Raw genomic sequence first — 27,018 nt, 5'->3', positions numbered from 1 at the left:
TTCTGCCTGTTTCTGTGGAGTCATAATGTCACTACTCAGCAAATGTGGTATTTAAAAACCAAAAACATCTCTTTAAAAAATGTGCCCCTGATCACTGAAAGATTGCACATCCTTGTTCTAAAAGAATGGAGTTCTGGCATTGTCGATTTTATGGATGAAATTTTTATCTTAATAGTTAATAATTAAAATCACAATACTATCTTAATTCTTTCTAATTAAATTTTATTAGCAATAGTAGGTATTTTCTTTAGTACAACAGCAGATCATAACAAATATTTTGTTGTTGTTAGTTGCGAAGCATGATTTATAAAGACTAGTGTCAATTTTCCAACTAAATGGATCTCTAAATAAACATATTGTTCCTGTGAGGAACATCAATTGTGCTGGCTAGTTCTATTTTAGAGGAAATGTATTTTCAACTGGAGAACTAATATAAATATAAATATTTTAAAAACACATGCACACATTTGCTTTGGCTTTGATTTTTACTTTAGTACGTGCTAAGCTGACAGTAGTAATTACAGGACAAAAGTAAAAGGGGAGTTATCTTGATCATTCATCAACTTCATCTAGAAATTCTTCTTGGGTGGTCTGAAAGAATGTTCTTTGAATAGGCTGCTGTATAGAAGATCAAAAAATCTTGGATTACTTTATTATGTTCATTAAATATCTAGAAAACATTCATATTTTTATATCATTTTTATGCATTGAAAAAGTATGATATTTAAACTTTCAGGAACTCAACAAATTCTCAGCTTAAATTATATTCTGAGTATTTGTCCCTTAATATGTTTTGGGAGTGATATTTGTATACCTGTTAACCATTGGTATTAAAAGGTTAGTGGAAGTGATTTAATTATATTAATACTACTAAATTATTTTATTTAGTTGTAGAATTGTAGACATTTTGGGGGGGGGTTTGGTAAATTTTCTATTCAAGCATACTGATTTTGTTTGAGTTACTGGATTTTTTATTCTTTTCCATAATAAAAGCCAGAACTAACATTAGAACTGTGCTAACTTTATAAGAAAGAGCGTTTCAGAAAGGATGGCTATTTACTTTTTGCATGGTAACTGATCTTTTCTTAGACTCTTCAAAAACAGTTTGTTTCCATACTATTTATCTCCATATTGTTAAACCAGAAGGGTCCTTTTTTAGCTCAGAAATGTATAGGTTGAGCAAAAAACATTATTTTTGGTATATTAGGAGTTTTGTGTATTAGAATTTGTGTATTCATTCTAAAAGTCCTCTTGATTTTAAGAAAAGCCCAAGATTCTGATACAAATTTTGATAACATACTACAGGTAAGTATTTCCTCTTTCAATAGTTATTATCATGGAGCCATTAGAGTACATTAATCTGCATTATGGTAGGTTAATTACTGATAAATCCAAAAAATACATGAATACAGTAGAATGTGATTAAACCAGTTTCTCAAATTTGAGTTTATTTTCCTTTGTCCTCTTTCAGGAAGTGAGAACAATTTATTGAAGGAAACTTATGTATAAAGATATAAAAATGCTTGTGGGGATAAATACATTGAGTTATCTTTGTAACTTATGGCTTGTTTCTATTTAATAGAAAGGCGAACATATAATACTTGAAAGACTGAATGCTGTATCAGATCAAATTTTAAATATTTGTCAGTTTCACTTGTGAAACTTAGTATATAAAATACTACCTTTATTATTTCAGTGCAAAATGATTTATTTATTCATGTGTTCAAATTAATTATGTTGCAACTGTATGACCTTCTTTTAGATATTTTTGTTGGTCAAACCTAAAGTGACTGATTGTAGTTCATTAAATTTGTAAAAGTGTTGTAAGATTTGTATGCTGCAAAACCTCAGAATTTCTCAACTTTATAAATTGATACGAATCATTCTATTTGGGATAAAATTATTAGTGAATTTATAAAAAAAATCAACTATCTATGGACTGAAGTTCAAGAACTAAGAATAGTATTAGTGAATAAAAATGAATAGTGAAGAATATTTAATCATAATAAAAATACAATAATAAGATAACTTTTGTGAATAGGTGGAATTTGGGTTTGGGAATTTTAAGGGGGGAGGTATTAAGGCACAAGACTGCTCATGTGTTGGGAACAATGTATTTTCTAGGATTTCCTAGAAAGTGTTCCAATATCTCAGGGGTTGCCATAAAGAAGAGGGAGTCAAGCTATTTTCCAAAGCACCTGGAGGTAGGACAAGAAGCAACGGGTGGAAACTAATCAAGGAGAGAAGCAATCTAGAACTAAGAAGAAACTTCCTGACAGTGAGAACAATTAACCAGTGGAACAACCTGCCTCCAGAAGCGGTGAATGCTCCAACACTGGAAGTTTTTAAGAAGAGACTGGACAGCCATTTGTCCGAAATGGTATAGGGTTTCCTGCCTGAGCAGGGGGTTGGACTAGATGACCTTCAAGGTCCCTTCCAACTTTATTATTATTATTATTATTATTATTATTATTATTATTATTATTATTATTATTATTATTATTATAACAGGGAAATGTGCGCATGTGCTGCCCTGTGCGCACATGCACAAACAGGCAGGTGCATGATGGTGGCACTAACACATGCGCCCCTGCGCAAACAAGCCGTGTGCACCCGCGTGATGCTGGCGGCCATGCTAACCGTCCTTGCACATGCGCATATGCGGCTGCTAGCATCTGCGTGGTAGTGCTACAGGGAGTGGGGGTGCTCGCCAGCTATTCCCGGGGCCCGGTGGCTAACAGGCCATGGCCCGGTACCAGGCCGCAGACCATACGTTGGGGACCCCTGTACTAAGGTATCAAACATGCTTGTATTGTGCATTAGAGTGAAATTGACTCATCTATAGAAACGGTTGAACATTTACTTTAATTGTCTCCATTTAAGAGAAGATAGATTCATGAATTCCTGAAGAAGTAACAAAATGGAATAGATTTACTATTAGAATAGCAAAGCATCTCTTGACAAACATTCTGATAGAGCAATGAGCGTTTGTAAATTAGAATTTCTTTGAGAACCTGAAAATTGCTGATACTAATCAAACTGAGCCACTTATATTTGTTCAACTTGCACATGAAGGTGAGCTTAAGAAGCAAAACAAATCTAATTAAAAGACCTCTTATTCGCAGTAGGTTTCTTTCTAAAGATAATCATGGAAACTTTCAGGTAAATCAAACTACCTGATAAAATATGCTTGTCTTCATGTATATTTTAGTTGTGTTTATTTGTAAAATATTTTTCAAAAGATTGCATATATCAGAGCTTCAGGTTAAGTATTTCCTTTGCTGACTTCTATTTTGTAATATTTCAACATTAGATGGAAGTAAATGGTCAATGTAACTGAAGTCCTGTCCAGAATAACTGTACTCAAAGCAGATTTATTAGAAGCTTACTTTGAAAAAATGTAGAAGAGCAATTCCGTAGTCCTTTTATAGCAGCTTGCTCAGTGACATAATTTATTTTCAGGAAAGTTTTCATGAGTTTGCAAAATAAATAAATAAATGCAAAATAAATAAAATTGTAACTTCCAGCTTCTAAAGATCAACAGCACATAAAGTTTCTTAATGATACTTTTATAAGAGACTGTTCACAATTCGTTTTGTACTTTATCTGGGATCCTGAAAACATGTTGTGAACTCCCATATCATATGCTGGATTGATCGTTTTGGACAAGGAAGAAATAAACACTCTACTATACAATTGCTCATATTAAAAAAAAACCCTATAACAGTGATGGTGAACCTTTTAGAGACTGAGTGCCCAAACTGCAACCCAAAACCCACTTATGCATCATCGAGTGCCGGGTGGGTGTGGCCCATTGGCTGGGCGTGGCCCATTGGCTGGGGGTGGCTGCGGTGGTAACGGCAGACTGGGTGGGACTAAAAAGTTCAATCAATCAATTCCAACTTTGCAAGATCTTTTTTTCCCCCGTGAGAAGTTGAAATTGACTGATTGAACTTTTTTTTTTTTTTTTTGCACATGGCAGCGGAGGCCTAAAGCAAAAAGGTTTTATAAAACCCAGCTGAAGGTCTCGGACTGGGGCAACGGCGCGCGTGCCCACAGAGAGGGCTCTGAGTGCTGCCTCTGGCACCCGTGCCATAGGTTCGCCACCACTGCCCTATAAAATGAAGGTGACAAATATGCCTGTGTTATATATAAATTTTGTTTTTCAAGTGTACTTGAATTTAAAGTATAGATACTATGAAAAGTATTGAGTAGTCCTTCTAGTTGCTTCACAGACTGTGGCCTATCTATTGGTGAAATAGAATACTGATGTTTTAAATTAATCTTAAATTTTCATATCTGTGATGCTTCCTAGTTGAAAATACAACAGCATCATGTAAGTTAGTAATCTGTTCCTAACTTTTTTCTCAAGGGCAAGAAGACTTATAACTAAGAAAGGGAAATATTTTGGTTAGCAAAGAACAATTTGAATAATTGATTGTTTTTAAAAATTGTTTATTAATTTTATCCCCACTTGAGTCCTTTAATGGATTCTAGATGATATCCCAGTAGTTTTGTGGAGACAGAAATAAGGTAAAAGTTTGTCAAGAGAAAAGAAATGCATTTGTTTTATTGAAAGATGTGATAGGAAATCCACTTTGCTTATTCCTTTGAAATATATTGTCTGAACATTGGGGAGGATGTCATGCGTATAAACAATAACATATTGTACATAATGTCATGGCAACTACTGTCAAGTATGTAAATATACAATAATTCGTATGTACGAATGGTTTCAGTTAATCACTAAAACAAAAGGCAAGTAATCTGCTAGCGATTAAAAATTATTTTCCTGTGTATAAAATATGCAAGCTTTTTATGTTTAATATTATGTTTGTATATTGCAATGGAGTTTTATTGTCTATATTTTGTGCTCTCATCACTATAGTGGGGGGGCTAACTATTTCAGAGCTAACCTGGCATTGGCTGATTTTTGTTTAATATTTGTTTCTAATAGCTCGTTTTTTGATCTGAATTGTGAATGTATTAAGTATTGCATTTTTTTTTTAGAATGACTCTTCTGCTAGATGTGGATTGCCAGATTGGTAGGCATAGATTTTGTTGTAGTGAAGATACTTATTTTCAGAACTCTTTTTTTTTGTAAATACATATATATGTATTAATATGAATTGTTAATAAAGGTTGTTACATTGTGTGTGCTCTCATGAAAATATGAATCTACATAACTACTCAGTTTTTCTAAATTATTATTCTAGGATCAAGACCACCTTTAATACTTCCATCTCAGCCTCCACCTTACTCATCACCTAGAGATGTTCCCCCAGACATATTGTTAGATTCTCCAGAAAGAAAGCAAAAGAAACAAAAGAAAATGAAGTTAGTCAAGGATGAAAAAGATCAGACTGAAAAAGCTGCAATGTATGATATTATTAGTTCTCCATCCAAGGACTCAACTAAACTTACATTAAGACTCAGTCGTATAAGATCTTCAGATATGGACCAGCAGGACGACATGCTTTCTGGTTTGGAAAACAGTAATGCATCAGAAGGGGATATATCTTTTAATGTGCAGTATCCAGGACAGACATCTAAAACGCCAGTTACTCCACAGGATATTAATAGGCCTCTAAATGCTGCTCAGTGTTTACCGCAGCATGAACAAACAGCATTCCTCCAGGCGCAACAAGTGCCTGTTTTACAACCGAACACTTCAGTTTCTGCAAAACAACCTCAAAATCCTTTGGTACAGACACATCCGCAGGTTTCACAGCATGGGACTATTACGCCATATGATGAAGTAGAATTGGATGCATTGGCTGAAATTGAACGGATAGAACGGGAATCAGCTATTGAAAGGGAACGGTTTTCAAAAGAAGTGCAAGACAAAGGTAAAAATGCTTGTAGTCTAAAAGATAGTTGAATATCCTTGGTGTGGAAAGATACTATACAGTTGCTGTAGGGATACTTTTTTGACAATGCACAGCAGGTAGTTTCAAAATATCAGAATTGTAGAAAAGTATTATTTCTTATTACATACTGGCAGTTTCAAAGAAATGGCCTGTTGCTCAAACCATATCTGTTCACAGTCTACATTTTTAAATCACAAAAAGCTACAGTACTTAAACGTGCTTCAAGCTATACAGGTAGTTCTCGACTTAAGACCACAATTGGGACTGGAATTTCCATTTCTAAGCAATGTGATTGTTAACTGACTCATGCCCAATTTTACAATCTTTTTTTGCTGCTGTCATGAAATGAATCACTGTGATTAAGTGAATCACATGGTCGTTCAGCAAATCTGGCTTTCCCCTTTCAATTTGCTTGTTGGAAACTATCTGGGAAGATCACAAATAGCAGTCATGTGGCCCCAGGACACTGCAGCTGTCATAAATATATGCCAATTGCCAAGAACCCAAATCTCAATCACGTGACTGGGGAGATGCTGTGATAGTCATGAGTACCAATTATAAGTCACTTTTTTCAGCACCGTTGTAACCTCAGACGGTCAATAAACAGTCATAAACAAAGGATTATATTAAAACTGTCTTCACAGCATCCTAAACTAGAATCAAGCAAAGCATATTATGGTTTAGTGGTGAATGAATCAGGGCAAAGACATGTTGTAAAGATCTATGTCAAATCAACACTGGAGTTATGATTGACTAATTCCAAATTCTTAATGTAGGAATTGTTATAGTTGCAAAATTGTAGAGCAATTCCAGTCATGTTTACTCAGAAATCTCATTGTATCTGAATATAGGAATTGAAATTGCCATAGATTTATTATCTCCGTTTTTTGAAGATTGTAATACCTTCTGAAATTGAACTTGTGGATGCAGAGTTTAAATTGTATTTTTCCCCTCAAGGAAGATGTTTAAGAAATACTTCTTGAGAAAATACTGAAACATTTAAAAATGTATTAAGAAAAATAGGGCTTCCAGAAAAATAATTGTAGGTGAATTGGAAATGAATGAAGACAGGAGGAAGGGGAAAAAATAAGAAATGGTTGGTCCTAGATTAACACCTGCAATACCATTATATAAAATAGTTTTCTCTAAATCTGGAACAAATTGAGTTGTTATCTCAAGAAAGGTGGCAGATGAAGCTTCCTAAATCAATCCTGATCAGAGGATGGTGTGAGATCTGTTTATAACAGAAAAAAGCATGAAGAAAAAATAATAGTTTGAGGTCATTCATTTGAACTTTGGCTTACATTCCATAAATTGGTATTAAATAGAGAATGGAAGAAAAAACATGATCAAATAATTGATCAGTATGATTTAGAATCCATGTAGCAGTACAATAAACACATATCTATATTGTCTGGAACCATTACAATCCTGGGAACATATTATATAGTAGTCCCATTTTGATGAAGTATTAAGTGTTGGAAATCAGAGGGAAGATTATGCACAAAAATTCCAGGTAATTTCAGAAAAGAAGACTGCGTTGCATAATTAATTCAAAAAACTTAATTGTAAAATTGGTGATACAGGAACATATCACATCTGAAGTCTTTTTAAATTGAACAATAACGTATGATTTCAATTCCTCCTTATGTGCAAAGAAAAGTTTCAAATAGTCAATCTGATTTTATGTGCCAGAATCGTAGTATTTATTGTAAGATTTATTTGACATCAAACAATCATTTTCAGTTAAATGTTTGCTTTAAAGATTCATAGTTAATTATTAAATGTTATTAGAATTAGGTCAGCCTCTTTTTCTTAGAAATATATGTGTTGCATCTCCATCTAAATGACAAAAATACGATCTTGATAAATTATGTCCCAAAATTTTACCTTATTGCTTGTTCAAAGTTCAGTATATTTTAATAATAGATTTTTTAAAAAAATCTGTATAGTTTTTTTTAATTTGAGGAGAGCTTAGTAGACAACAAGGATTTATTCAGAACAAACCTTATTAAATTGATTAAATTGACACTATGGAAGAGACTTAGTTGCCCTGTTGAACACAACATACTGAGGTTTTTGTTGTGAAATTATCAGGATATAATTTGAGAAATGTGAACTAGAAAACTTTGAAGGATTTATATGCTATTATTTGGACATTCAAATCTGGAAATAACAGTACTTATATTATTATTAAAATTAGACTATTCTTAGGCATTCTTCATGAGCCGAACAGATTTTATTACATTTGAATATTTTGATTATTACCTGGAACAAGATAATATATCTAAGTTATATTGAAGATAGACCAAAATTCATGAAAATGTAAAAAAAGATTAAAGCTTATCAGGAAGTCTTCGACTTATAACCATTTGTTTAGCAACTATTTGAAGATACAATGGCACGGAAAAAGGTGTCTTATGATCAGTTTTGGCACTTATGACCAATGCAGTATCTCCATGGTCACATGACCAAAATTTGGGTGCTTGGAAGCCGGCATATATTTATAATTGTTGAGCATACCAGGATCATGGGAGTGCCAGCTGGCTTCCAACAACCAAGGTCAATGGAGGAAAACTGAATTTGCTTAACAACTGGCATGATTTACTTTACAACTGCAGCGATTTGCTTAGCAACCATGACAAAAAAGGTCATAAAATCAGGGTCAAAACTTAATCGCTTTATTAAGCAATGGAAATTCTGGTCCCAATTATGGTCATACGTCCAAGGACTATCTGTAAATATTGTTGTATATTTGGGGCTTATATCTGGCCCCAAATTTCAAGAGAAGATTGTTAGAAGGTCATAGTTGGATTATAAGTCAGGACAGGTACTCCTCAAGTTACAATGATATATTTAACAAATGGCACTGGAAAAAGTAACTTATGACTGGTCCTTGCACTTAAGACCATCAGAGCATCCCCGTAGTCACATGATCAAATTCAGGTGCCTGGCAACTGGCATGAATTTAGAATAATTGCAGTTCCTAGGATCACATGATTGCCATTTACAACCTTTCTAGAGGGCTTCCAACAAACAAAATTGATGAAGGAAGCTGGATTTGCTTAATAACCATGTAATTCTCTTAAGAAATCCAGCAAAAAGATCATAAAAAGTGAGATCATAAAATCTCACTTAATAACCACATCAGTAATGGAAATTCAGGCTCCAATTATGGTCATAAATCGAGGACTACCTTTACTATATACAAAATAAACATCACTTTTGCTTTGTTACAGTGGCATAGTTACAAGGCTATAAAATTTTATTTGTAGCATTGTTTCAAATCATATAGAGAATTTTGTATGGAGATATTGTAGCTAGTGAATTATGAAATGACTTTAATCTCTATAAATCTGCTATTAATTGGTTAAAAATTGTTCAAGGTTAAAAGTTGTTCAAGTTTGTGAACAATCCAATCATTGGAGAGTGATCAGATGGTGCTTTCCATATGATATATTTTCTTTCATAGATTGAACCAGAGGCTGGGGTTACCTATTGGCTTTCTGCAGAACAAAAATTCTATTCTTCTACTTTAATTTCCAGTTTCTGCTGCATATAAGCTAAATGTATTCAAATTATGCTCATTAAGCATTATCTCAACTATATGCCAAAGTGAGCATAGTACATGAGTTTGTCATTTTTATTTAAAGTGCACTGTTACCTGTCTTGCTTTTGCCATATATAATTTTGAGGAACTTTGTTTCCTAGGATTTTATATATCTTTCATATTTATATCTCTCTCTCATAACTAAATCCTAGTTACTCATTTCAAATTTCTATTTATTTTAAATTTCAGAGATAACATGAAAGGCTATTTATTTCCTTCATCTGCTAGTATGAAATACTATTGTGCCTCTGATTAGGTGAAAAATTTAATATGTAATTTTAAACTACAATAATATTCTACCTATTTGTACTAAATTTCTGAACCAAATTTTTATTTATATTGTGACATTATTTGTGTTAAAATGTTCTTAATTAGATAACTTTACTATGCCGTATTTTAGCAATGGGCTCTTTGGAGATCTAATTCTAAACTATAGTAATTTAATAATTTAAACACAACTTTTACATTATGAAATGCAAGTTAAGGTGGCAAAAATAAATTTGTAAATATCTCAAACTTGTGATCTACTTCCATAAAATGTAAGAATGTCTTGCATCAATCTTTTCTTCCTGGAAACATCAGAAATAAATAGATTGTTAATTAGCTAGCAGGCTACGTGATATGGGGGATTGCCTGAATTCTGATGGTATTTTATAACTGGGTAGTGCTTAATCTATGGAAATTTGTAAGTTCACAGAAGTTTACTAATTATTTATTACTTAACACAACACAACAATATGAAGTTGATAATAAATCCATATGGATAGGTTTCAGTTAATTAGGGATGTTTTTTTATTTTTATTTAATTATCAAATTTATTGCATCTGATGGTGCAGGGTGACATGTTGAGCTGAAATGTGAACTTTGCAACATACAGTCCCTAGTTGAAGAGTTTTAGAGGAGATTTGTAGTCATACACGTGTACCAATCTGTATGTTTCTCCTCTACTTTGTATTTTCTTCTTTTTCTGGGGGGGGGGAGGCAGTTAGAACCCATGTTTATCATCTGTTTTAGACTTTGTGTAGAACACGGTTATGAGAGAAAGTTTCTGTCATTATCTGCCATGCTCAGTGTCTTTTCTGCCTTGGTAAGGGTCATTTCACAGATGGTAACATTTGACCACATACACTTGATACACTTTTTTTTTCTTTTTTACACTCTTTTTTTGGGAAGATGATATTATAGGCCAACGATCTCTCTCCATCTTTTGGCATTATTTCAGGTATATATATTCAAGCCACCTCATTGTATGCAGGAGCTGTTTATCAAACTGGATTCTGGTAGCTGGACAATTCATTAATCTCTGCCCAGCTTGATCCCCAAGCATATGAGATTTGTCAATTTCAAACTTACCTATTCAAGGTTTGTCCATTCCCTGCCCAAAATTCCATGTCACCCTGATGTTTTGTCTACACCTAGATGGTCCTTGAATTTTCAGTGGTTTTCCACTGAAAATGTGTTTTCTCAGATATTGGGGAATCTTGTGTGTGGGTAGGAGCTATTTACAGTACTTATTTATTTGCTCTAAGCCAAAAGAAATTGAATAATACTCTTCTAACAGGATATATAATTTTCACCCATTTTGATTACTGTATTGGAAGACCCATACTGCAGTTATCAGTGTCAGAATTAATATCACAACTTTTATGAAGGATTTCAGACATTTAAGATCTATATATTTTTTTCCTGCTTCCTCCAATTCATACAATGGAAAACAATGCTAAAATTGGGGCAATACCAGCTACTGGGATATGTTCGTCTCAACAAAAGACCACTATATCAACTTTGCAACCACAGTCACCATTTAATTTTAAATGTTTAGTTAGTCTGTCAGTTACTTTGGTATCATTTCCCCCAATAATTCTGGCATTATTATCAGTTCCATTGGTGTATTTACTATGCTTTCAGTCACTGTTGCCTCTTTTCTTTTTCCTCTAGCTTTGCCTTCTGCTGAATAAAATAAAATTTTCTTTAAGCATATCTTGTCTTTGAAGAGGATTAATCAGGCTCCAATTCTGATAAATCTTCCTCCCCACTATTGGAGTGGGTAATCAAAACCCAGTATCACATTTAGAGGGTATGTAACCCTAAACTGAGCAGTTATGTAGATACCCATTTTCCTGAGCTCAGAAAAATAATAGCTGCCATAGGTTCGCCTGATGTTTCAACTGTAATCAAAGGTCTACTGGCTTGATAGGAGTATTAGTATTCCAAGGGGGCAAGATTTCCTGCAGAAACTGGACTCTATAGTACTCCTTCCCTCTCTTATTTACATTTGCCTATAAAAAGAGGTAACTGATTGACAAAATGAAAAAATAAATGTATTTTGTAACTTTGCGATCATCCTATAGAAGAGACTACTGGATATGCATAGAATAATAATATATGCATTTTCAATGGAAAGAATGTCCCTACATTTGTGGAGAAGCTTTCTAAAGATAAAAAGAGCCAACATTTTTGGAGTAAAGATGTCCACCTGACCAAGCAACAAATCATATTGCTCAGGATATTATGAATTGCTGTGGTAAAATTAGATTATTTGATTGTGCTAAACTATCATGTATGGCTTTGCAGATTCACAAGGACAGTTAGCTAGAATGAGATGAAAATAATTTCTTCTAAGCAACACAAAGTTAGGCTGCAATAATTAAAAACAATTTATAAAAGGATTCCTATCCTCTGAACTATCACTTTCTTTACTTAGCAGTGATTCTATTAGACATCATCCCAACTCTTTTCCTCAGAATAAAAATCATTGTTTAGATAAATTTTAAGGGATCTGTATTTTAAAATCTACATATATTTATAAGTGCCATCTTTACATCAATTTTTCACTTGATGTGCTCTATTTTTTATGCATTATAAGTCTTACAGAAATGTTACAGAGGATAAATTTCTTCTGCTTATGGGAATCTTTCTGTCAAATACGCCAGCATCCATTCTTGATTAAGTGTATATTTTCTATGTCTGAAAGGCTATAGAAGAGCTACAGTATTGCCTTCTGGAAAATATGCTAATTGTTTTTATCAGGGAATTTCAGAGCTGCCTGAATTGAGTTATTCTTTTTCAAACACAAGTTTTATCATGATTTAGTAAGATGAAAAAAATAATGATACAAGAACCCCAATCTTTTTCTTATATTATGGTGGACTAGAAGATGGTGACTCTCTTTGTAAATAAGAGGAAGACTGAAGTTAATCATTTACATATTAGTAGCTTGAATCCTTCCCTATTGGACTGAGAATTACCAGTTTTTACAGTTTTCTTTTTGTATTATATGTTGAATCAGAGCTGAAGATTGAGGCCAATTCTGGACTAAAGGCATCATTGTTTTATTTTCAGATAGCAATTTCACACAGTACTCATTCTGAGTGTCTGGTAAACAGTTGTTGGTCTGAAAAATTCTCATTTTCTTAGCACCATTCTCCATTTGCCTATGTCTTGGCGAATGCTCCTTTACTCTTACTTATCACTATTGTTCCCCTTAGATTTGCTACATTACTGCATGTCTTCATTAAATGGTAGCTGTTGCTCATTTCCAAGTATCAGTTATTAGATACTATTACATAAAAACTGTCTTTAGCGGCCTCTACACATTACAAACTCTTGCTCTATGTTGAAATCACTTTTCACAGGTGAACTTCTCTCTGACTCTGTTTCAGTGCAGAGAAGTTTTCCTTAAATCTGACTCAGACCACCAACTTCACTGGAGTAATGCTGAATATGGTAGAAAGTCTCATGGTCTTGCTCCAAGACAAGCCTTGAGCTGAAGTGGACTCTGCTCATGCCTTATCCTGGACCAAGTTCATCACAACAGTTTGAGTGCAACAGATGTGAGTCCAAATGATAGCACAGATTTCATTTCCAACCTTTGCATGCATCTTTGAAATCTTGATTTTTCAAATCTTTCATCATTGCCAAACCTAAGAGCAGTTAAAATGTCTATGTGCATCTTAGTTCATTGATCTCTAGAACAATAAACCAGGATTAGCACTTACTAGCTGAATTTATCTTTCGACAGTTACAATCATATCATAATATTAAAATAGATGTGTCTTAAATAGGTTGAAATTTTGGCCCAGAAATATCAATGAAGTCCTATTGTAGACAATTCAGCTTTTCACATCTATAATCGGGATCGAACGAATCCGTGTCTGTATTAGATACTGTAGTTCCCCTTTGGAACAAATTATTATTTTTCTGATGGACATTCACTTTATCTAGAAGAATCCTACTCTAATGATTCTTTGAATTACATTCTAAGCATTCTTAAGAATTAAGATCTTTCAAGAATTTGTTTCACATGTAGAAGGCACAGATAAAACTCACTGTTGTACAGCTGAAGATAATGCTATTTGTATTGCAGTGGCATTTTCCTAGCCAAAGTGTTTTTATACAAATAGAGAAGAATTTTGTTCCTGCAACTCTTAATTATTAGCAAGCATACCTTAATATCTGTGTCACCAAGGTTTGTGATTCTGTTCCACTTGGTGAAAGAAGCCTGCATTCAACAAGCAGATAATCCAGATTTAATCACACTAGACAGTTTTTTGGCACTCCAGTCTTCTGAGTTTTGCACTGATTGTATGAAACAATCAGGTTTTCACTTATTTTCCATCCATATCTAGGATATTTTTCTTTAGTTTGTAAGTGAAGCATACAAAATTGCTATAAATGTAATCTACCACTTCTTTATTATATTCAACCATACATTTGTTTCTGGCTCTCATTATTCTCCATTAGAATTCATTTGTCTGCTCTATCTTCTCAGGGGCATTGACAATCAACTTGAGCTGCAACATTATCAGTTGTTGCTGATATATGTGTGCATTCTCAAGATATGTGTTTATAGTGTCTGTGATTAAATTAATCTACCTTTCTATGACACTATGCTTAGAACTTCGGGCACAATCAGTGCAAGCTTTAGGAGAGATTATGTTCATTGGTTTGAAATAATAACTTTTTATGATCTCTAAATTGGCTTGCTGTTCACTGTGTGTGTCTGTGCGTGTGTACAGTGCAAAAATCATAGCTAACAACATTTTCTGTGTATTTTGATTCTTCAAATACTTTTCTGTTTATTATAAAAGCTGCACTTGTTATTCATTGACTTGGTATTTAAGGTCAAGAAATATTTCTTCTCTTGGCCATCACTGAACTGGAAAAAAAATGAAGCTTAAACTGGTGCCTAAAGATTTCAATTCTAGAATATTTTGACTAAGAGGCTGGTATGTGCCAAACTCATGAATGAATATTCAGATGATCACTCAAACTTGCTTCTTTGGTTTCCTTGATACATTCAAATAGATTTGTGAAAACTCAGAATTGAGGAAGTATGATAACTGAAGTATCTTGAATAATTCCTTCCACAATTATCAGTGTTGTATAAATCAGTGATGGCGAACCTTTTAGAGACCGAGTGCCCAAACTACAACCCAAAACCCCCTTATGCATCGTCGAGTGCCGGGTGGGTGTGGCCCATTGGCTGGATGTGGTCAATTGGGTGGGCATGGCCAATTGGGTGGGCGTGGCTGCGGTGGTAACGGCAGACTGGGTGGGACTAAAAAGTTCAATCAATCAATTCCAACTTTGCAAGATCTTTTTTTTCCCGGGAGAAGTTGAAATTGACTGATTGAACCCTTTTTTTTTTTTTTGCACACGGCGGTGGAGGCCTAAAGCGAAAAGGTTTTATAAAACCCAGCTGAAGGCCTAGGACTGGGGCGACGGCGTGCGTGCCCACAGAGAGGGCTCTGAGTGCTGCCTCTGGCACCCGTGCCATAGGTTCGCCACCACTGGTATAAATGGTTTGCAAAGCAATTAGCAAATAGTTAACAAATAATGTTCCAGATCAATTATGTAACTAATGTGCAATAGTCCAAAGTATATAAATGTGCATGAACATATTAAAATATGTATGTTTTCATGTGTCTACATAAAGTGTTCTATAAAATGATAAGCACTTTTTAACTTAATTTTTCTTTGATCTGCAGATAAGCCTTTAAAGAAACGAAAACAAGATTCCTTTCCACAGGAGGCTGGAGGTGCTACAGGAGGAAATAAACCAGCTTCTCAGGACACAAATTCTGCAGGAAATGGGTCACGACCAGCCTTGATGGTTAGTATCGATCTACAGCAAGCCGGACGGGCAGACTCTCAGGCAGTTCTTACTCAGGACTTGGACATTATCAAAAAGCCTGAAGAGATAAAGCAGTGTAATGATGGTTCTGTATTTGTTGCCCAAGATGATGTAATTGGAGTACTAAAACTAAAAACGGAAAACTTCCCGGAAACTCTAAGGAAAAAGTCAGATTCTGAAGGTATAAAAATGGAAGTACAACACAATGAGAACAAACAAACAGGAATATTACAAAATGAGGGTAAACGGATAGAAACTAAACACTGTGAAAGCAAGCAAGCAGAAGTTAAACATGAAAACAAACATGAAAATAGACAGATGGATGTGAAACAAAATGAGGGCAAACAAAATAATGGCAAGCAGGAAATAAGACAAAGACCTGAGACTCCAAAACAAAAAAATGAAGTGAGGCCAGAAACTCCAAAACAGAAAAATGAAGGCAGACCAGAAACCCCAAAGCAGAAGAGTGAAGGCAGGCCAGAAACCCCTAAACACAGACACGAAAACAGGCGTGATTCTAATAAATCTTCATTGGAAAAGAAGCTCGATATATCTAAATATAAAATGGACATGAAATCTGATCCATCCAGGGTGAAATCTGAAAGGTCTGACTCATTAAAACAGAGGCCTGATGGGCGTTCAATTTCTGATTCGGTAAGACGGGATCATGATGGCCTTAAACAAAAAACTGAGGACAGAGGTGAATCAGAACGATACAGAGGAGATCCATCAAAGCTACGAAGACCAGAATATTTGCGATCTTCAAGTAAAGGCGAACATGATTCTAAACATATCATTAGAACTGATAATACAAAAGCAGAGAGACTAGAAAGGAAACACAGACACGAGTCTGGTGAGTCCCGGGATAAGCTGTCTTCTGGAGATCAGAGATCAAGACCGGACAGTCCTCGTATTAAACAGGAAAGTAAATTAAGACCTGATAGACCAAGTTTTAAATCACAGAACAGTAAGGATGATCGGAGGACAGATGGTAATAAAAGCAAAATGGATAGTAGTAAAGCACATGGAGATAATAAAGCTGAGTTTCCCAGTTATTTATTGGGGGGAAGATCTGGGGCTTTAAAACATTTTATCATTCCAAAAATAAAACGTGATAAAGATGGCAATGTCATGCATGAAGTAAGGAAATCAGAATTTAAAGGTGAACCGAAGAATAAGGTTGAGAAGATTGGACTAGTTGAAGATCTAAATAAAGGAGCTAAACCAGTAGTTGTTCTGCAAAAGCTTTCTTTAGATGATGTACAAAAATTTATTAAGGACAGAGAAGACAAATCAAGAAGCTCTTGTTTCAGATCTAACAAAAACAAGTCATCCAAATCAAGTAAAGGTAAGATTGCAAAATTTTATCCAATACATTTAATGTCCTGATGAGTTTGACTATAAATATTAAAAGAAAAAAAGTTCCTTTCCTGACAGTTAAACTACTATTAATAATAATTACCTGAAAATAAATTGTAAAAATATTAGTTGGTTAAACTTATTTTGATTTTTAATTCATATTTCCCTGAAAAAATGAATACTTTTATTATGTTAGTTATGAAAGCTAGTTCTGTGAATGCAATCAGGGCAGAATCTAGATAGCTGCTTAATTTGGATTCCTATACTGAGCTGAGGGTTGAAGTCAGTGGTCCAAATGGTTCATTCTAATTCAGGGGCTCTAATTGTCAATGAGAAAGCATATTGGTTTATGTCACTGGATTGCTCCTGTTTGTTTACTTCAGACAGCAGAAATGGGTTCAGGCACTCAAACTATGCGGAAGTTTGAATGGAAGGCATATTAGATAATATGAGCAACTTATTTTGTATATAAAGTGGAAGAGATAGCTCTACATTGCTTCAATACAAATTTTGGGAGAAGACCACTTCCAGTTTATTGTTCTTGAGCAACAAATGCCAGAACTTTGCAAACTACTCCTGTCTCCAAAAAAGAAGTGGGGAGGGAAGAATTCAGCTGCATATTTGCTCTTGGAACAAACTAGAACTTAAAATGAGATCCTGAATCATTGTCATGTCTAAGCTTCCTGTAGGAAGCAAAACAACGTAATGTGCCACAGCAAAACATAAATACACAAAATGTTTTTGTGTCTGCCATAGTGAATTAGGCATAAAGGGTCTATGTAGATAACAAAGTTGTATTGTTGAGAAAGTTGCATTCAAAAATATCCACTATTCCTTAAAATATCACAGTCAGAAGAGTCTCAGATGAACAATTCAAATTTTGACTTACCTGTGAATATGGTGTAATCATTTTTCTTTTTGTGGGCGTTGTTATCTTTTCTAATTTTATTTCATAATAGCTGTTATATCTAAAGATGTGAGAGATATGTTTTAAAAAACTGTATTTTCAGAAATAAATATAAAAATTATGTAAATGAAGAAAAGGTAGTCTGCTAAAATTATCACTTTTATTTCTCAGGTAAACAAATATGATCATTTGAGTTAAAGATCTAATTTCTAGCATTCAACTGTTATACTCCACAACTGAATTTTTCAGATTAATTTCTGATGGCATTTTATCTTCTATTTTCATATAATTCTTAAATGTAAATATATTTTAAATGGCTCTTAATCTACAGTTCTATCTGGAGAAAAGTCTTATATATGGAAGTGGAAATAGATATTAAAACAGATTATATGTATTTATTTAGTGCACTTATATGAATTATACGTTTCAGTAGATATGAAAATGTGGTTTGTGAGTTACGACCACAATGAGAGAAGAGATACTTTTGTGAAAAGTCTTTTGCTTCTATTAAACTGGGAGCATATGTATTGCTTCATTGATATATTCTGCAATAGATGAGTAAATCTTTCACCTCTTTGAAACTTGCACTAATGAAGATATTCTCTTGCCTGTGGGTAAAAGTGCTTTGCACAGTATTAAATAGAATCTCATTATGAACAGATACATTCAAGAAGATAGACTTAAAGAACTTTTCAATATGGTTCTGATAGCTTTGATGTTTACTTATTCTAAATATATAGAGAAAAATATTTGCTATCTCTATTATTTATTTGGTTTTGTAGTCTCTAAACATTACTGTAAATGTATGTGAACAGTTGCTTTTTCTACTATAAGTACAGAATCTGAATCTTGTCAATATAATTTATATCTGTGAACAGAAACTAACTTCAGACATGTTGTTGCATGCTAATGCACACTATTTGCTTACCCCAACAATAAATGAGTAAATGAGTTCTTCTCATGTTTACATTTCACACTTTCTATTTTTAATAAATAGAAACATGTAATACAGTTCATAATTTGTAAATTGACTTGGGGGTTTGAGGTGAAAAGCAGTATAAAATGTTAATTTATCTTGTAGATATTAACAATATTTGGATTTATATTCACTTACAGTTTACTCTTGATTAATAGGTAGCATAGATCAGTCAGTGTTAAAGGAATTACCTCCAGAACTACTAGCAGAAATTGAATCTACCATGCCACTTTGTGAACGAGTGAAAATGAATAAACGTAAGCGTAGCACAGTAAACGAAAAACCAAAATATGCTGAAATTAGTTCTGATGAAGACAATGACAGTGAAGAGGCTTTTGAAAGTAAGTAGAATGGTGATTTTTTTTGATAATGGTAATACATGTATTTGATAATATATTTATAGTAGTTTGCAAGTCAATCTTGCTAATTTGAGTAAAGCAGCTCACACAGATGAGGCCAGTATAGACTGCTGCAATACATGCACACACAACCACACACACACAACCACACACACACACACACACACACACATCTTATGTTAATGGAATATTAAACCTTGCAAGCTATAATGTTTATTAAGTAATCTGATAGTTTTTTTACACTATGTAAAGGCAGATGTAATTTAATTGTAATAGTCAATAATCTCACTTTTTTTAAAAAAAAAAGCAAATGAAAGAAGCTACAGAGGTGTAATGGGACAGGAGGCTTTAGAACCAAATTTATGTGCTATGATTGGGATACATCAAAAAGGAAAACACCAGAGGTCCTGACTTTGAGAACTTGAAAATGTAGAATTAAAATTGAATATAAAATAGTATTTGAGCTAGGGCTGCAAATGTTAATGGACAACACTTTTGTATAGATAATGGTACAAGTCTTCAAATTAACAAAAAAAGTGAATATGTGATCTATATGTGCAATGGCATATTGCTTTTATTATTTATTTAAAACTAAGCAACAGAACTAGTTCCAGTAGCAAAATTATTAAGATGAGGTTGCAGGATTTCCTTTATGGAAAATAATAATTTCCTGTGAGATTTATTCCAAAAGTTTATGTAACTGAAATTAAAACTGGGAAGAAAACATTGCAATAACTAAGCAAACAATAAAAAATGAACAGGCATTTTGTAATAAACTCTAAAAAATTGAATATTGAAGCTATTTTTAAATTTTTCATTAAAGATTTACAAATGGGTATTTCTGAAATTTTTCCTCAAAAGAGTGCTGCTGTGCCAAGAAAGAACTTAGCCTGTTTAATTTCTCATAATTGAAGCTTTGTAGATCTCCTTTGCACTGATAACAGTGGTTATTTCTAGTTTCTCGGAAAAGACATAGAAAAGATAGAGAAGATGACAAAGCCTGGGAATATGAAGAACATGACAGACGTCCTGGAGATCATAAAAGGAGTAGCCATTTTCATGAAGGAAGGAGGAGTTCTGGTAGCAGCCGATACCGCGCTCGAAGTCCAGAAGATTCAGACATGGATGATTATTCTCCTCCGCCTAATCTCAGTGAAGGTAATAGGACTCCAGTTGTTTCTGTCAGTTACATTCTGATAGTGGGGGCATTCCAGATTTTCTCTCTTAAACATTCCCATTTTTGGGGACCAAGGAAGTGCTTTCTCCGTTGTGACCTTTACACTCTGAAACAACATCCACCCAGATATACGGATAGTGCCCTCTCTCATGGGATTCCAAAAAGCCCTGGTTTTGTCCTCAGATCTGAAGTTAATGTCTGTGAAGTCCTTATTGTGTGTGTTTTGTTATTGTTACCATTCTTTTTATTGTTCTGTTTATTCTTTCTGTGGCATATGTTTTTAACTGTTTTATGATTACGTAAGCTGCCCAGTCTACTGGCATAGGCAGTTATAACAAATTTAAATAAATAATTGTCCTTTTATTAAATTAAGCAGGTTAAATAAAACCTTCCATTTGAAGATCCAGTATGTATTTACTTGAACAAAGAGGTTGAGTCTGTTTTACACATCCAATTAGAACTATTATCACCAATGTTGAGTCTGATAAATTCTATTTGTAATGAGAAAATTCAGGTTTGCTTATTAAATTATCAGTACCCAGGTGTTTTGAAAGCAGTAGCAACATTTTTATTTATAATCTTACCTTACAGAAACTGTTTGGTGCTTTCAATGAAATGTTAACTTAAAAGATTTCTTTCTTCAATATATGTATATACTCTTATTCATGAATTAATGGTGCGCTGTACAGTATTTTTAAATTCTGTGACTTGGTCTTCGATTATAAATATATACATATTTAATTTATTATTATACTATTTTAGACAGATTATAAACCAACAGTTGAAAAAGCATTTGTACAGTATATTGCTATAGAAAATAATGTTTCCTTTCAATATATAATTTTATAAATTTTATATTTTTAATTTAAAGTGGCTAGAAAAATGAAGAAAAAAGAAAAGCAAAAGAAAAGGAAAGCTTATGAACCAAAGTTAACTCCTGAAGGTATTCTGGCTTTCTAATGTTTTTGAAATGTCCCTGTTTTGATTATTTAATTGCAATTAATTCTTCATGACTCAAACTATACTATATTGCCTGGTTTTTGTAGAAATGATGGATTCTTCTACATTCAAGCGGTTCAGTGCTTCAGTTGAAAATATTTTGGACAACTTGGAAGACATGGATTTTACTTCATTTGGTAAATACCTTTTTTAAAGCATGCCATCTTCTTGACATGTCTTCCCATGACACTGGAATTTTCTGGTCTAAACTGGGCTATGTACTTTTATTTTTAAAAAAAACAATTATAATTTGAAGTGGTATAAAAGACACTCCTTTAAGATTTGTTAAAGTGATTGAGTTTTGTTGTGAAGTGCAAATTTCCTAAAGTGTTTTTTCACTTGCCCAACATCTAAATGTTGCTTAAAAGTTGTCCTGGGAAATTATAATTATATAATCCTGGGGTAATTAGTAATTCATGTGATGTATGAACATCTTGCTTGACAGATAAATTCAGTCTTTTAACTTCTTGAAGTGATGCACTAATCATAATAATTTATCAGAAATAAATATTTATCTACAATATACAGTAGAGGTAGTCTTTGATTTACAAGTGGTACTTAAAGACCATTTAAAGTTCCGTCAGACCTACTTGGGGGCTCATACCACTCGTATATGAAGTTCCAATAGTCACACTCCCCCTGCCACGGTCACATGATTACACTTTGGGTGTTCAGCCACCAGTCTGCATTTATAGTCATTTGCAGCGTCCCACAGTCATCTGACTGCAACTTATGGTCAAGTTGCTTGAAAACCAGCATTTAGTTCCATTTTTAAGCAAAAACATACCCACAGGGAATCATCAGTTTATTTAACAACTATAGATTCACCTAATGACTGCAGCTATTAGCTCAATGACCACTGCAATACAGGGCATAAAATGGAGCAGTCATATGATTGACCTGGTTTACAACCATCACTAATTATGATCCTGATGGGCAGGCTCCACTACTGTCATAACTCAGGATTACTTGTACTGTGATATCTTCTCTTCTAAAACTTTAATATACATATCAATAAAGGAGAATATTTGTAGCTCAGGTTGAAATGAGGGATCCTTGGTGCTCTCTGAGCTTGGTTGTTTTCTTGGAGACGTTTCATTACCAAACTAGGTAACCAGCACTGATGATGTTACCTAGTTTGAATGAAATGTCTGCAAGAAAACAACCAATCTCAGATAGCACCAAGGACTCCTCATATACATATCAATTTACTCTATTACACTCTCCAGTTCTTATTTTTATTTTTGTTCATATTCTGATATTACTGTCTTTTAAGTTGCTTTATATCTTTACAGGTGGTCTTTGAGTTACAAATGTAATGGAGCCTGCCCATTCCATTCGTAACTCGAGAATTCGTGGGAGTGAATCTTGTACCTTGAACGAGATCACTCCCTGCTTTTGCCCACGCATTCGCTAATCGAATGCGTAGGCGAATGCATGGTTCGTTAAGTGCACATGAGGTATCTTGGTGGGGAAGGCCATGGGGGGCCTAGTGATGGAACAGGTCCCCAAGGCCTCCCTGACCCACTAAGATACCTCATGCTTCCCCCTCCCTCCCAGCTGCGCTGGACTCACCTTGCAAAAATCCTCCCTGCCACTGTTTCTCCTCTCTGCTGCTTTGAGGGAGAGGAGAGTTGATGGAAACTCCTGGGTGCCATAATATTGCACAAATTCAGGCACCCATCCTCTTTTGCAGAGAATGGGTGCCTGAACTCTTGCAAGATGACGGACGCCAGACACTTTGATTTTCGGGTCGAAAAGTGTTTGGGATGCCTCTCTCCTGCTCCTCCCCCCAACTCCTTTCTGCCACCGCCGGAACACTTTTTAGCTGGATGGAGACCTTGGGGAAGCAGGAAACTCAGTCTGGATGGAAATGGGGCATTTTGAAATGGAGCGTTTCAAAACACCCCATTTGCAGCCAGATGGAAGCTCCCAGCTTCCTGGGCCCTAGATTATCATTGCATAGCTACTTAATCTAGCATTGCATGGCAATCTGAGACAGGGAACCAACTACCATCCTCATTACTTACTTGCTGTCACAGATCTCATGCTGCCATTACTGAACATATATTTTGCTGATGCCATTCTCCACTCATTCAACACTGCTACATGTTTATCCAGGTTCTACTGAGGTCATTGCTTCTTCAAATATTTTGCTCTTATAGCCATTTTCTGTCGCTACTAATTTTGGATCCTTATCTGAATAGGTTTGTGGCTCTATATGCAAAAAGACCAGAGAAATTATTTTGTAAACTTTAATTTATATATTATAATTTATATATATATTATTCAAGTACATCAAAAGGAAAAGTGAGTGTGTATTCTTTTGTTTTAACTTTTAGGTGACGATGATGAAATGCCTCAGGAGTTATTACTGGGGAAGCATCAACTTAGTGAATTGGGCAGTGAATCAGCTAAAATTAAGGCCATGGGCATTATGGATAGGGTAAGTTACTGCTTCCATAAAAATGAAGACATAGCAAATGTTTATGAGGGGCTCTTTGTGATAAGTTTTGTTTTGGAATACATTTTAATATTGAAGCCACTTGGGAGAATGAAAAAACTCGCATCTGTTTTTATCCTTATTTTACAAAAAATTACATTTGTTCTCCTTCTCAAATAGTCCAGCGTGAACTCTTGTGAGGTCCTTGGCAGGCTGTTTAAGAAAAGTTAATTCTGAGCAAAGTTAAATTTATTTCAGAACTATTTCTTTTCAGTTTTGCATGACACATGATCTTGGTTTATCTAATAAATCTAAATGTCAAACACAGAAAAGTAATAATTTCTGTTCATGTATTTATTTGGGATTTTTTTTAGCTTTCAACCGAAAAAACAGTGAAAGTTCTGAACATCTTAGAGAAAAATATTCAGGATGGTGCAAAGCTTTCGACTCTGCTTAATCATGTAAGTTGTTAAAAAGGTTGATGAGAACATGTTATTTATCAATGTTCTAGCTCCTGAAAATACTGCAATTAATATTACAGGTGTTTTTATTTGGAATGAGTAATTATTTTGACATAGGGTTGAAGTCCATTAAATTCAGTATTCAGTAATAAATGCTTTCCAAGAGTACCTGAATATTCAGTTTTTAACAGCATACTAGACATTACATGACTCCTTGGGCTATAATTTCAGAGATATTTCCTTACTAGATTTATCAGTGCCTTCAGCAACAAAGTTTCTAATGTACTCCCTTCACTGAAAAAAAATCCTTAAAAATTCAGAGAGGTATTCAAAAATGTATTTGTCTTGAAACTAGCACAGTCAGACATTAGGAATTGACCATAAGAAATGTTTTATAATATTTTATCTTATGTCATAAAATCATTTATGATAATTGTTATATCATAAAATGTTTTATAAAATTTTCCAAATTCAGTTCCATGATTTGTCTAGATTTTGGACAAATTTTGTTAGTCCATTTGAGGTACTTTAGTTTAAATATTGTTTATTTATTATTTTATTTATTTATTAAATTATTTTGCCACTCATCTCACCCTACACTGAATAGTTTCTCCCAGTTAAAGTTATAGTCAAGAGATTTTAGTAGTATATAAATAGGCAGTGAATAGATATTTTTAATTAAGATTTTAAATATCAGTATTCGTAAATATATTTCATTTCTTCTAAAAATGCCCACTCAGATTATGTTGGAATATAAAATATGGTTTCATTTTCAAGCAATGAGCTATGTATTCTTGATTTTTTAATTTTTTTAAAATGTTTTTTTAGGCGTTCATTGCTTATATAAAAAACAATCCCCATAGAAAATAGGGGGGAGGGAAGAGTCAAGCAGGCAATAGTACCATAATATTATAATTAACACATATTCACTTTTAAACAGTAAGTTAAACATTGCCCATATAGACCAATATTGTTCATGGTATTACACGTGATTTCCAATAAAAAAAACACTATATCCTAACAGCTCTTATCATATACAAAAATCAACTCAATAAACATTAAAAATATTTTGATGAATTATTTGCATCTTAAGTTCATAATAAATGTTTAACATCTTTAAAACATAATACTATTGGTTTGTCATGATAGGATATTCTAATACTATATTCCAAAGTTTGTTGTGTTAATTCTAATTTAAAAATATTTACTACACTTTAATCTTATTATAGAAATAAACTGTAACTTTAGCGTCAATACAATACAATAAAGAATTTATGGTTTCAGATTTTGAAATACCAAAATATGTTTTAAGTAATTCTGTCATCATTTTGCAATATTAAGACAACCCAGTTGTCTCAAAAAATGTTTTTAAATTAGAGTTGTCTCAAAATGTCAATATTTCAGGCGAGCAGAGTTTAAAGTTATGCTCTAGAAGTCTTTCAGCCTTCTTTCTAGTTGTGCTTACAATAGTTTTGGAGGTAAATCACACAGTCACAAAAGTGAGATTACATCATAATCCCAGTGATAAAGTTGAAAATACAAATTGTGTAGATTTAGAATGCCTGAACCCATTTTTTTATAATGTTAATCTGACAATCTTAATGATACTAGTATCACAATGTATTTATGTTAGTAACTTAATTTTAATAATTTCTCACAATATATAGACTAGAATAGACATGTCAAACTTGTGACGTCGCGAGACGTATCAGGACAGTTTTGCCATTGCCGGCAATGGGGTGGGCACAGCTTCAGGATGACACGTCCGGCCCACGGGCCGGCAGTTTGACACCCCTGGACTAGATTATCATGTGATAACTGTAATTTTATTACTAAAATGTTTTTGTGTTGGTTGATGATTAAAATAAAGATTAATAGTTTTTGAAAATTGAAAGCCTGGGGATTTTAGCATTACATTTTTAAAGGTTATAGTATTAATAATTATTTCTGAATCACAGACTAAATTATTCCAACAATAAAGGTAAATAAAAACACAGAAAAGTAATAATTTCTGAAAATTTTCTATTGTCCCCATTTTAAGTTTTATTCTATATTTTAAACTAAATAATTTTCTATCCTCCCCATTTTAAGTTTATACATAAGGAGATTGCATGAATATATATTATTAATCCTTACCTTACTTGACCTCTTGGTCTTAATACCATTGACCAGAGAACCCTGGATTGACTCAGAGGATTGGGGGAGAGTGACACAATGCTGGTTCATCTCCTTTCTCCAGGATCAATGTCAGTTGGTTCTGATTGGAGAGGAGAGATCTTGCCCTTGCCTCCTACTGTGGAGGGTACTGCAGGGGGCAGTGCTCGCTCCTCTCCTATACAATATCTAAATGAGACTGCTGGGTGACTCCATCTGTCATCATGGAATGAGGTATCATCAGTAGAACTGGTGGTTATTTATGACCATTGCAGTGTCCCATAGTCATGTGATTGCCTTTGACAACTTGGCTTTATATATGGAGGCAAAAAAGATTTTCCTGTGCTTGTGTTTTCTTGTATGGTCTCAAAGTGAGGCATTCTATATTATCCAGCAAGGTTGGTCCTGAGAACATCATTATTGGCTAGATATGAAGCAGAGGAAGGGCGAGCAATGGAGGGGTGCTGTGAAAGGGATTGCTAATTGATCCCATTTTATCTCTTGTGCTGGTGATACTGCAGCATGCTTTATTCATCCACTTGGTTGTCTATTTAGACTAGATCAGTG

The 27,018-nt window shown here is 33.9% G+C and overlaps 1 protein-coding gene across 1 annotated transcript in view; it reads left to right on the top strand.

Annotated features, from left to right (window-relative positions):
* NIPBL (NIPBL cohesin loading factor) overlaps positions 1-27,018 on the top strand; it is a 98,623-nt gene that overhangs the window by 16,711 nt on the left and 54,894 nt on the right. The window contains exons 8-15 of the mRNA XM_015816946.2: positions 5,217-5,849; positions 15,471-16,964; positions 19,017-19,199; positions 20,175-20,375; positions 21,266-21,337; positions 21,441-21,530; positions 23,736-23,839; positions 24,211-24,297. Coding sequence (XP_015672432.1) covers positions 5,217-5,849; positions 15,471-16,964; positions 19,017-19,199; positions 20,175-20,375; positions 21,266-21,337; positions 21,441-21,530; positions 23,736-23,839; positions 24,211-24,297 — 2,864 coding nt within the window. The remainder of the gene's footprint in view (positions 1-5,216; positions 5,850-15,470; positions 16,965-19,016; positions 19,200-20,174; positions 20,376-21,265; positions 21,338-21,440; positions 21,531-23,735; positions 23,840-24,210; positions 24,298-27,018) is intronic.

Source organism: Protobothrops mucrosquamatus, unplaced genomic scaffold (genome assembly GCF_001527695.2).
Source record: "Protobothrops mucrosquamatus isolate PMUCROS unplaced genomic scaffold, P.Mucros_1.0 scaffold533, whole genome shotgun sequence".
Classification (NCBI taxonomy): Eukaryota; Metazoa; Chordata; class Lepidosauria; order Squamata; family Viperidae; genus Protobothrops; species Protobothrops mucrosquamatus.
The sequence above is the reverse complement of the archived record's forward strand: the minus strand, read 5'-3'. Positions and strand labels throughout refer to the sequence as shown.